The 13,919-nt window shown below is 28.6% G+C and overlaps 1 protein-coding gene across 2 annotated transcripts; it reads right to left on the reverse strand.

The window, feature by feature from the left end:
- Window positions 4,530-8,760, reverse strand: LOC109327260 (WAT1-related protein At5g64700-like). 2 transcript variants are annotated; one of them, XM_019560325.1, is made up of 7 exons: window positions 8,541-8,760; window positions 8,355-8,417; window positions 7,994-8,110; window positions 5,843-6,092; window positions 5,593-5,751; window positions 5,176-5,327; window positions 4,531-4,683 (listed from the first exon to the last, which is right to left on the reverse strand). In XM_019560325.1, exons 1-7 carry the CDS (start codon window positions 8,711-8,713, stop codon window positions 4,575-4,577), a joined length of 1,023 nt encoding a protein of 340 aa, XP_019415870.1. In that variant the 5' UTR covers window positions 8,714-8,760; the 3' UTR covers window positions 4,531-4,574. The 2 variants fall into 2 exon arrangements, with proteins under 2 accessions (XP_019415871.1, XP_019415870.1); XM_019560326.1 differs by lacking the exon at window positions 8,355-8,417 and having other exon boundaries at window positions 4,530-4,683.

Consider the following 13,919-nt stretch of genomic DNA (forward strand, 5'->3'; position numbering starts at 1 on the left):
CCAACTTCTACTGGTGTAACTTTCATTAGATCTTAGAATGATTAAAATGTAAGGGTTCAGTTCCTGGAGACGATACTTGTTGGGGGTAGTCATGAACACCGAAAGTGGTTAGTTACTTATAGCTTAGATGGCTAATGCTAGTCAAAAAGCCTACTCCTATAGTCTATAAGCTGTAATTGAGTATAGTTTCTAGCAGAGTTTGTTTGTGTTGGAATGAAGCAATGTTGTTAAATTCTGACCAAGTGATGAATGTAGGTTCAGGTTCAACCGGTTGGATTGAATGCTTTTATATTTAAATCTAGTTAGTTGGCATTGATCATCACCTTCGTTGGGAGAGATTTATTACTGCATTGCACTGATCCATGGAGAATGCACAAATTCACACATTAGTACCTTACCTTTGGTTTGATATACATTCCAAAAGGAATCCAAGGGTGAAGATATGACTTATTTCCCTGATTTTTACTACGATTGCAAAAATGAACTCTTCTGAAGCCCACAATTATGGTGCAGATAGATCCCGAAAGGGACTGACTCCTTTTGATACTTCACTTTCTCAACAACATCACCTAATCACTTTTGTTGCTTTTGACTTATGGTCAAACGACACCTTTTCTGTGCTTAAGGGAAAGGAAAACATGAAAAAGCAAAGAAAATAAAGGAAAGAATTATCTCCGCTCCATTTATATCTCACAAAAAAGTGATTTTATTAAAAAAAATATGTAACATGAGGTCTACTAAATTATATTCCAACTTTCCACCACTCATTCCTCTCTCCAACCTACTGAGTATGTATTGTTAGAAGTAACATGTTTAAGCATTTTCATTTCTTACACATCTAACCATCCATTAAGTTATAATGTTATTTTTTGTGCTTTGTGTACTTTTATTATATGAAATTATATTTTTTACTGCATTCCATTTTAACTTTGTCCATATTGACCGAACATAATTGATGTCACATATTCAATTTTTGTAAAAAAAATATTTTTTTCACTCGTTACATGTTCATTGAACTGCATCTTGATATTTAATTGCTTCTTTTTTTATAATTACATTAGGTCAAAGTTTAGTATGGTATTTTCTGAATATAAATATATTATTTTTACCTATTTGTTTATAATTAAAAAATAATATTTTTATTTTAATAAATAATAAACTAAAATCAACCTTTAATAAATAATAAACTAAAATCAACCAGAATAATTTCCATAATTAATTATTAATATCAATTAGTGGCTATATTATCTATATTACTTAATGAAGGGAAAACACAAAACAACCACTTATTATGATATAATTTGTTATTCCTTATTTTGCTTTTTTTATCTTTTTATTTCTACGAAAAAGACCATATAACATTATCTTCTCATTTTATCCTCATTATCTTCTTATTTTGAAAGTGTATTTAAAAAAATTGAACATTACATCAATTGAATAAATTCAATTATAGATTACAAATATTTAACACAAAATACTATATTTTTCATTTATAACGTAAAAACTACATAGTACAAATGATAGAAAAATAGGTTGACAGGCATAACAGTGACCGTCAACATACTAATATTTCTAATTGAAAAACTCTTTAACCACATTGTATATTATTTGAATGGAATAAATTACATTCAACATTAAAAAAAAAAATTCAATCTCCATAACCTAAAAAAATACTGTCAATTAGTGGTTGAAATTGATATTATATTTGTACCAAAAAACTATTTAACAGTGTATTATATATTAATTAAATGAAATATAATAAATAAACATAATGTAAAATTAGATGATAAAGAGAAGAAGAAAAGAAAAGGTTACAAGAATCACAGTTGCAAGAAATGAAAATAAATATTCATCTTTTCATTCATAGTCACTCTCTAATTATTATTCCTAAGGCTACTTTTATGTTATAACTTGATTTTTTCTGCATCTTCACTTATAGTATATTGATTTAACCACTTCTTACATCTGCTTTAATTTTCCCAAAAGGACTATGTTATGAACCCAAGTAATTATTTATACAATTTTCATTTGTTAGAATAAGCATACAAATTGATTAAGAAACGTGCGAATACTCAAAAATTAAAGAGAATATTATTTTTTGATGTCACCGAACTAATTTTATTTCTGAATTAAAATTTGAATTAAATAAAATGTTACAAAAAATGTGTTATAAATAAAAAAAAATCCAAAATAATCGGTTAGGATAGGGGTCGGAGGATGTATAAATTTATGATCGTAAAGATTTATCAAACTCAAATACGAGTTACTTCATCATTTACACCTAAGTTAAGTTATATCACTTACACTTAATCTCAGTCATTCATTTTCTTAAATTCAACGGACCAAATGAATGAGTGAAATAAATAATGAGAAAAAAAAAAAAAAATTTAAATAGTTTTCAAGTTTCACTCACTTAGTTAGTTGGATTTGGACTAGTGTAAACACAAAACATTTTTTGCTCAATACTACTTGAACTCTCTTCTGATGGCCTAGTTCTCACTGCTCCAAGTTGTTAGCAGTTATGGCTCAATAGTGAACTTTTTTCTTGTAAAAGATGAACAGAGATGATGAATCTCATTGCAAGGTCAAGCATATTCTTCAATTGGCTAAAAAATCCTTTCAAAATATTTGTGGTTATGGTTTTGGAACTAATTCTAATTGCACTATCAATGACTTCAAGTTTGCGGTTCTGTACAAGTTCTTGCTTCTGTTGAGCTATATTGTTCTTCCGTACTAGGCTACTAGCACGGATTCCTAGACTGTTATCCATGATATCAAGGCTACGGTAGATGGTACAATTCCAATTTCACAATAATCGACCACTACAGTTTTGCTTACAAATTATTGATCAAGATCTAAGATCAATTCAAATGACGGTTGAGGATGCTCCTTATTCTAAACATAAATCCTATTGTTGGTAATAAGAAGAGAAATCCGATAAACATTCTTATGTTTGGTTTAGGAAAGAAAAATTAAGGGAAAGAAAAGTTGAGGAAAAGAAAATTAAGAAGAGAAAATGAGTAGAAAATGTGACGATTTTTTAGTTGTTTGGTACGATACAGAATGGAAGGAAAGTAGAGGGGGGAAATATAATTATAATTTAGAGAAAAAATGTATGAATTTTATATATTGTCGTTATGATAATTACCATTAATGTTTAACATCATTGACTATTCCAAAAATAATAATAATACAAATTAATGTAATAATATATTGAATGTGTATAAATCTTTACACTAACAGTATATTTATTACACTCTTATAATTAATAATGAAAAAGACATAGATAAGAACATGAAGACATAAGTTCCACTATATTATTATATTTATTTGCTTTCTTCACTTGAATCTTTCACCAATACTAAAAAGAAAATATAAAGATATGGATCATACCATCGAATTAAAGCAATAAAAATAACTTAAAATTTTTTCATACATCTAAAAAGTTTAAAAACAGGTAAGAAATAAATTAGTTATTTTAATAAAGTTATAATTTGTTTACATTATATTTAGTTTAAGAGGAAAAATGTATGAAATGAAACATAAAAAAAGAAATTTAATAAAAAATAGCGATTTTTAATTATATGATATGAAAGAAAGAAAAAATGTATATTAATGAAATGAAAATTGTTTAAACAATAAAATACAAGCCTTATTAATATAAGTTAAGAGCAAATTTGATATTTCCATTCATTTTCTCTCAATATATGAAAGAAAAAGTTTTTAGTGGACTTCATAGCTATATTTTTTTTCCTACCTTTATTTTTTTCCAACCAAATGATAGAAAATAAACTTTTCTTCTTCTTTTCTCTCTTTATTTTTTCTTTCCTTCCATTTTTTAACGGAACCAAACATAGCCTTAAACTACACCTAATACAATGAGAGAGAGACAATGTAATACTTTACTTCTCAATATCCTCTCCACATCTTTTTCCATGACAATTGATAAGAAGTTAAGCTCTTCTTCTAATTAAGATTCCATCTTAAAATACCATGATCTCCATCAATGGAAAAAAATTTGGCCATCCAATTAGTTGACCAAAATGAGTCTAACTTGAACCTAAATATTAGTCATAGTAACCTATAACCGTAAATGTTGTATCCTGCTTCTAACACTGATTTTACACCGGTTTACCTTTAGTTTTAAATTCTTACAAGAATAAGTTCAATCTGGTCCAGCAACCCAAAAATGGAACAGAAAAATATTACTGCCATTAACCCGTTAAAATGTAACAAAAAAAAGTGGTTGATCCCAGCATAATGGATTATATATACCTTTATATGTAAACCTTGCTTACAGTGCAAGTTTACTTGTTGATATTTTATAACCACCAATTTGAGAAAGATTTTATTGACTTTAACTAATCATCGAGATAGAATACTAGGTTCTAAACTAAAAAAACTTATTACAACGCTTATCACAACAATAAAATGAAAGAAAAATAACAGCAATATGTAGGCAAAATTTTGGTAATAAATTCCAAAATATATGTATGAACTTCTTCTCAACATCGTATTTTCTGATACAATTTTAACTTTACCTAGAAAAAATATATAATAATTGCCATCTCTCTCTAGCCTGATGCATGCTCTAAGTTCAATGGGACTTTGGGCATTTGTTCCCTGCTCTTTCCCCACAGCACGCAGTATAGTCCTATAATCAATGCAATCCCACCTAAAATGCTGATCAAACACATAAAGCCCAAACAATAAATATGATTATACAATTTCATGCATGGTTTAAATTGTAGCTTACTATTGGATAACTTTAACAATAAATTTTTTTTTTGTATTTTAATTTACTTTTATTAAAAAATAACTTCAAATCACATGGGTCAAAACTTGTTTAATTGTTTTTGTCACAATCCTCATAGTACTGGAATCTTGTAAAGATAAGAATCAATTATTCAAAACTATGTCTTGTACCAATTAAAACATGTCATATTAATTAGAAAAAATTAAATTTTTATTAATTTTTTTTCTGTTTTTATTTTAATGTAATGAACGTGGGACATGGTTTGTAACTGTAAATCATTTTTTCTTAAAAAAAATAGTGGTCATTTCCATAATAATATAAACCACAATTTAAATCATAAAATTTCATATAAAATTTAAATATAGGCAATAAAAAAACTCAAAACTAAGTTCCAATATTTACTAGTGAAAATAAGTTACCTTCCCAATCTTATTATCACGCCCAAGACAAGTGCAGAGGATAAGATTGTCAGAATCAAAGACAGTGGCGTTGACATGGCGAAAAACACAGGTCCTTTCTTCTCTATAACCCATGTTTGTAAGTAATATGTCACACCCGTTACCATAATGCCCTGTCAAGACAGAATGAATATTGTCATATAGAATTTATAGACTACAAATCACTGGCTATCAAGATTTTAAAATCGTGTGGGCAATATTCCACAGCTGCAACATCCCATAGGCGCATTTTTCCCACAATGGTTCACATCATTATGGTTTTTGCATTGTTTCTATCCTAACCACAGTTTAAAACAATGTTACTCTACTAGTGATATGTCAATATTTTTAGTAATTATGTAAACTTAACCTATTTAGTTATGAAGTTGAGAGAATTACACAGTATAATACAGAAATAAGCCTGACATTCCAAGCCAACTTCCATTGCTCTATGTCTCTTTCAACGGCAATTGCAATGACAAAACACTGAATAGAGCTTAAAAAGCACTGAAGAGTTGTGAATAGCAGCTTTGAAGGGAAAACTTTTATAACAAAAGACTAGATAAACAAAAGAGAAAAACATAATTAGATTATAGATTAACATGGCCTATGATCTGATCACAAAAGTTGAAAAAATTAAGGTTATTACCTGAAGCACAAGCCAAAGGCCAAAAAAGCTGTTAGATAAGAGTAATAGGAAACAACCCTTTATCCATGTAGCAGATGATTCATGACCATGAAGTTGTTTGGTTTCATGGTATGACAAAATGTGATGATGACTTAAAAATTCCAAACGAGGACCTTTGTAAAGGGCAAGGGTTGTTACACCAACCACACATGCCAAAAGACCTACCAACTTTGCAATCCCAGCAGAACTCGTTATTTTCAAATATTCAATCCTGAAATACAATATACTCACGCGAATTAATAACATAGGGAGTAAAAATTATAGATCTCCCACCGGTCTGATCACTAATCAAGCTAAAAACAGCCTTGGTTTGCAATAATATCCCGGAAAGTTAATCAAACAATTTTCTTGAAATTAAAAAAAAAAATGCAGAACACTATTATGATATTTTATTATACTCCAATCCAAAAAATAGACAAATATTACTTTGATATGATTACTAATGATATAAAATTTTGCAATAATATATTATTACATATAAAATTATTCAGTCCGATGGAATAATTTAACAATTTAAATTAATTAAACTTTATACCAGAAATATTCTCATATGTTATGTTGTGATCATGTCTAATTCACGTGATATGACAGTATCCCTATTTAATTAATGGATACAATGGTAACTTCACGTGATCAATATCAATTACAACCAAAGAAATAACCAAATTACGTGAATTCGACTTGGACCACTTGTAGAAAGTTATAGTTAATACCAAAAAGTACTAAGCAATAGATATCTTCCCAACTAGGAAACAGTTTGACCAACGAAACGAACAAATAATAAAGAAGCACTTCAATCATGTCAGAACAACCACAATTGTCTTGTTACTGATCAATTGATCAACTAATTAATCCTCCTCGTATAAATTCAAATTCAAAACTATGTGCAGAAAATGCCAATAAATACTCCCTGTACGTTTAAGGAAAAATAATTTCGTTTGTTCCTTACGATGTACATGAGCTAACATTGTTACGAAAAGTTATAAGACCCCATCAAGGAAGAATCTCGTAAAACATCAGCATCCAATATTGCCTCTGCATAAAGATACTTGTAATGTTTTTCCAAAACTAACAAATATAATGGTTGGTTAGGGTTATCAAGATCTTAAGCAAACCATTTAACCATGTTGGTTTTTTAGGTGAGTCACAACTAAATTGGGCCAGCTCAACCCACTTCGGTACTATAAAAACTATAAAATCATAGAAATATTTTGCATATGATACACTAAAATAATATTAAAAGTCATGGATGTAATTTTGTTTAATAAGAGATCCCGTTTCAGCATGTGATCATTCCTTACTCTAATGAGATTAGTCTTTGTCTATTGAGTGTATAATATTTTAGGAAGTCAAAAAAGTCGGGAATTATGAATAGAGTTTATAACTTCACGTACGTTTATTTTTATTTTTAAATGAAAAGTGTAAAAAAATTCCTGGTAAACAAAGTATATATATATATATATCAGATTTGAAGGTGGGTTAGCTTAATCTTCCTTTTCTTGGTGTCAAGATGCCTTCATATATAGTAAATATTATATTTATTCGAATGATATAACTGTCCTTGATTAAAAAACAGTATATACCTATCTAGTTCTCTTTACAGATATGTTACATATTCGCCTATCACTATAGGCTATCCTTGCCAATCATTAAAGCCTAATATGTTTTCTTTGATTTCTGCTTTCTCGATCTAGTCCCTTGTGCAAAGCAAAGAAGAGGAATATGAGTAATATTAAGTGGGCTCCGTGTGTTATACAATATATGCAGTGCCTGAAGACTGTATCTTAATCAACTGCAAAATCTTTTTTAATGCAATATTTTAAAAGAACTTTATAATTTTTTATAGTACTTTAATATATTAAAAAATATTGTGGTTAATTCATAGAATATAGCGTGGATCCAATGAATATAGTAAAATTAAGAATTTCCTATGTCTTCTGTAATAATATCACATAAGTAATTTACCACTTGTCTCTCATTTATTTTTTTCTTATACCTAAACCTAATTCATTATCATTATTTATCTTAAAACAATCAAGATCATCTCATAAAAAATATAGGCTTAAAGTAAGAATTTTCTATGATATGCAAAGCAATAATGGTATACTCAACCTGAGTAGGAGGGCCAAGACGAAGGTAATAACCGGAAGTGAGTTAGTGGCAGCAGCAGCCAATGTAGCAGTGGTATAAATAAGACCAATACCATATATGTCCAAGCTCAAAGTAATACTGCAATTTAGGAACACCGACAAAGTTTTAGTGAAGGGGGAAACATACCAATAATTTTCCATTTCATCATCACTATAGTTTAAAGCATATAATAATTAACGTGTCTATTAAAAAGTATAATAATTAACAGAACAAAAAAATATAAAATTAATGTAACGTATCATGTAATTTTAAATCTATTTCTAACAGTATCGTTAATCATTAACATATTAAACGAGAATTGAATTCAGTCATATATACATACCCAAAGAAAGAAAGGAAGAAAATCTTGCAGAAAGTCAGAAATGACAACGGTGGTGCAGTTTTCCTAAAAGCACAAATAGTTTTCAATAATTAAAACTCACAAAATCACCATAGTTATACGTAGAAAATGGGAAAATATAATAATTAAGATTTAAGATGTACTGATATTGAAACTTTTTATACATACCATTCAAAGAAGAAAGCAAAAGGGAGAAGAAAAAGGGTTGCTATAGCCTGTCTATAAAAGACGAAGATGAAATTGTTCATGCCATGGTCAAATGCAGCTTTAGAAAGAAGAAACATAGCAGCATATATGGCTTGTATGATAAACACAACCACATAGGGTTTGTTTCCTTTCATCGTGAACTTGCTTTGTGTTTGAGGAATGTGGGTGGTGAGATCCCTAAAGAGTACACACACAAATGGAGTATATAAGTAGGTTATTAGGCTATTTAAGGGGAATGAGGACAATATGCCAATAAGTGAATGAGGGTATTTGGTTAGGAATGAGGCTATTTGTTTTTGAGGTGATGGAACTTATTTTTGTGCACTCTTAAAATATTCTTTCTGCTTATTTTAATAATCACCTATCTAATTTTCTGTTTGCTTGTTAATATGAGATTTGTGAATAGGAACATTATTTCTTCTTCTAATTATTACTACTTTTTCTTATTAATAAATTTGATAAAAAAAAGTGAATGAGAAAGACATTGGCTCTTCTATATGTGTGCAAATTTACTTTTATTGTGGAATTTGACTACAAATTTACGTCTATAGTGTATATTTTTTATTATTACAATATTAGTATAACTTTTTATAAGTCGGCAACCAAATGCATGATTTGTGTAATTTTTTTCTCTCATATCCACCTAACTCGGCAACACTGTTAGAGTTTTATTTTTTTTAAGAATTCCAATGGAAATTGGCACTTCCATTGGAGTTTTTCAACACATTTCAATATATATAAATCGTCATTCTTGTTGGAGTTTTAGGTGTAGGAAATTTTTAATCCTGGTTCCCGAATAATCTTCACTTACATTGGAGTTTTTTCTAACACATTTCAATATATAAATCACATTGTCATTGGAGTTTTATGTGTATGTGAAATCTGTTTATGCATATAAATTTTTAATTTCCTAGCTAAATTAGCTATGCAAAGAAATTTGTTCTTCATAAATAAATTTCACTCAACCAAATTCATTACAACAATAATAGCAACACCATATGACAATATTAAAATTTTAATACATTAAATTGCAGAAAATCATAATGACGTCTATGTGATGAAGTCCCACATTAAGTTGCTATTATTGTTGCAATGAACTTGGTTGGGTGAAATTTATATATGAGGAACAAATTTCTTTGCACAGCTGATTTAGCTAGGAAATTAAAAATTTATATACATAAATCGATTTCACATACACGTAAAACTCCAATGACAATGCCGACTTATATATTGAAATGTGTTAAAAAAACTCCAATGTAAGTGACGATTATTCAGGAACAGAGATTAAAAGTTTCCTACACCTAAAACTCCAACAAGAATGACGATTTATATATATTGAAATGTGTTGAAAAACTCCAATGGAAGTGCCGATTTCCATTGAAATTCTTAAAAAAATAAAACTCCGGCAGTGTTGCCAAGTTAGGTGGATCTGAGAGAAAAAAAATTACACAAATCGTGCATTTGATTGCCGATTTATAAAAAGTTATACTAGTCTTGTATTAAACAAAAAATGTACACTATAGACATAAATTTGTAGTCAATTTGCATGTGTGTGATGAAGATGATAAACTGTGTTTACAGAGTTAGGATTCTCTCCATTAATGAAGAGATAAGTGATCACTTTTACACTTACATGTAAGAGTAAAAATGTTATTTCATTATATCTTAAGAATAAAAATGTAAAATCATATTACCTTTTTACTCATATTTTAGATGTACTTGCTTCTCTATTAATAGATATAATCCAACTTATGTTTACATGGGACCACTTACCCTTCCACGCAGAGGCAAATCTACCTTCCTAAAAGTGAGTGGGGCTAGCCTCCAAACAAATCTTTTAAAAAAGAATTTATGTAATTAGAAAAAAATACAGTTTTATAGGAAGACAATCATCATTTATTATTTATTTTTAATTATTATTAACTGTTTTAAAAAAGTAATATATAAATAATAGATGATATAATGATTATATATAAATTATTACACAATGCAAAAAAATTTACTTATGAAATGTAACGGGAAAGTTGTTCTTTTTATTCACATTTATTACTATCATTAGATTTCTTAACAACTGTATTTAGGCGTTATCATGTTTCATTACTTAAATTATTCACAGAATTAAAACATGGTGATATTAATTTGGCTTGAATTTACCTGTAATTTTCGTTTGATATTTATCACTTCCTTGTATTTCATATTTAATAATATTAATTTTTCTGTTACATATTTAATAATATTAATTTTTCTGATAAAAAAACTTATGTTAATAGTTTCTATATTAAAATTTTCATTATTGATATACAATCTTGTTATCTTTTCATTTGCATATGGTTAATATGTTGTAAGGTCTAACATTCTTTTACTCACAGTAATTAACTCAATAATATTACATTCTCATAAAAATCAAGTTTGAAAGTCTTTCTAATTAAAAAATTTAATATTATATCAAGGGTATCCTTCACTTTTTGTTAAGGAATTACTCTATTTTAAGGTATATGATTACTACTTTCAACAAGTGTCGCTCATAGAAAACGAATCCTTAATTTTTTTATGATCCTAAAAATCTAGTGAATATTCACCCTACTAAACAAATACTTCGTTGGTAGTCTTTTCTAACCATATAAAAGCCACATGTTGGGTATAAAACGATGCTTGTTACTTTTAATTGGTTACAATTTTTTCCAGAAGATATATCAATTTTTTTAATTAATATATATTTTCAATATTGTATATTTATGTGTGATCTTGATACAATGATAAAGTTGTTACTTAATGATTTTAAGGTTATGAGAACATTTCCTTGAAACAAGCATTCTGTTTGTGAAAATAAAATTATAAACATCTATCACCCTTAGACTCACTAAGTAGGTATTATATGTTTTTTTTTTTAGAGAATGTGTTTGATACAACAGTAAGAGGGGGTGTATTTATCATTCCCACAACTCATTAAATGAGATTTTTGTGCACTTGGCGGCTCTTGATAATATTTATGTGTGGCCACTACCAAAAATTCTTGATTTTCAACTCCTTCTACGTGTGGGCAGTGGATAACACGTTCGCTTATCACGTGCCTTCTTTGTTTTTTATTCCTTTTTAGCTGAAAAGTTAGTTAAAAACTAAAAATTACATAACGGTGTACATGTGGAGAGTAATAAGTTAATTTATTGGATTGAAGTTAGTTAAAGACTAGCAAGATACCCGTGCATCAGCGATGCACGGGGCAATACTTCTTTGCTGTAAGATTAATAACACATATTACATGTACATTTATATGGTTAAGAAACATATGTTACTCGTGCATTCGTATTGTTAAGAACACACATGTGATCCGTACATTTGCATGACTAAGAACACACATGTTACTTGTACATTCGCATTACTAAGAAAATACATGTGACTCATGCATTCGCACAGTTAAAATGCACATGTTACTTATACATTCATATTATTAAGAATACACGTTTTACCTGTGTATTTGCATATCCAATCACATAAGAAAAATAAATGACAATTTTTAATTTGAATTTTCTAATGGAAATAACAAAGTGAAAGTCTGAAACATGATACCATATTATTTTTATTAAAATAAATATTTTAAAATTTATAGAAAATAGAATGATTATTTTAATTTTAAATACGATTTTTTTAATGAAAAAATGGAAATCAAATAATTATACTAAATGAGTTTTTTTATTAAAAATATATTTAAAAGTTATAAACAACTTCAATTTGGAATTTGATTTTTCAATTATAATAGAGAAAAAATAAAATTCAAAGAATCTGAAATATTAAAATTCAATTGTGAAAGTGTTACAAAACTTTGATGAGGTGTAAAAATGCAATTATTCTTAGATGAATAGTAAACATTAAATAATATACATAGATTAGTGTAAAGAGATAGTTTGGATGTGAAAACTGATTTCAATCTCATCTAATGCTCAATGTCTACTACATTTTAACATAACAAAACACAGATATTGTAAACACTCAATTTTGGTGGAGTAGTGACATAGACTAATCACTAATTAGTATTAAATTATTAACATATAAAATATATAAAAAGTAAGGATAGTGTGGGAAGGTACATAGTAATAAGATGTGACATGAATGAGTTTTTTTTTTAATTTTTTAATAGCTTAGACATTTTAAGATGGGAAAATGTGAGGAGAATATGACATGTGGCATGAAGGGAAAACATGTGAGGAGGATGTGACATGTGGTATGAAAGAGTTTCTTTTATTGCATACATTTTAAGATTTATTACATTTTAAGATGGGAAAATGTGAGGAGAATATGACATGTGGCATGAAGGGAAAACATGTGAGAATGATGTGACATGTGACATAAATGAGTTTCTTTTATTACATTTTAATAACTTAGAACATTTTAATAACTCTAAATCTTGAACTTAGTAAAATGAACAAGAGTAGTAAAGGTTTGGAAAAGATCAATAGTGATCAAAAACACTCAACAGGTTGAAGAGGTCTTAGTTATTCAAAAAGTCATGTTTCTAATAAACAAGGTGTCCCAACTAAGATAAACTTTGAAAAACAAAATATCCATGTTTTTAAAAATAGTAAAAATAAATCTAGGATACATGATGATCAACCCACATGTACATACTGCAAGAACCTTGGACACACACCAAATACGTGTAATATTAGAAAATATGNGATACATGATGATCAACCCACATGTACATACTGCAAGAACCTTGGACACACACCAAATATATAACACCGCGAATTTTACGATTTCGAATTATAAGATTTTATTAATATTTTTATTAATTATATATTCGAAAATGAATTTCTGGGCAATTTCGGTAAAGAATTAGACGAAACTCTAGTTGAGTTTTAGTCTTGAAATTGTATTTCCTATTTTGTGGTAAATTTTGGTAATTTTCGGAGACAGTCGGTTCTGAACCACTATCGGGGCCGAAATCCACCCGGTAGGACTCAAAAAGTGGTTTTTGAGTTCCGTAACTCAGAATTGAATTTCGATCGTACCGTTGGCTTTGTAATTTCATTTTGAGTCAATATAGACCCTGAATACAGTCATACCTATTTTCTAAATATTTTTCACTCGGAATGCCGAAATCAGAAATTCTAATCGGATATTACGATCGGGCGATTTATAATATCCTATCGGGTATTAGCCGATAATATTCGATCATGTTTATCGCATGTGTCTGCAAAGTAGTCGTTTCGCATTGGGATGCGAGATTTGCCTTTCCATAAAGCAAACCTCACATCAACCACCCTAATGTCATAGGAAATCATCATTAGCCACCCTAGGAGATTTTTTCATCATTGCCTAGGGGGAAAATCTGATTTCCTT

Source organism: Lupinus angustifolius, chromosome LG15 (assembly GCF_001865875.1).
Source record: "Lupinus angustifolius cultivar Tanjil chromosome LG15, LupAngTanjil_v1.0, whole genome shotgun sequence".
In the NCBI taxonomy this organism is placed as follows: Eukaryota; Viridiplantae; Streptophyta; class Magnoliopsida; order Fabales; family Fabaceae; genus Lupinus; species Lupinus angustifolius.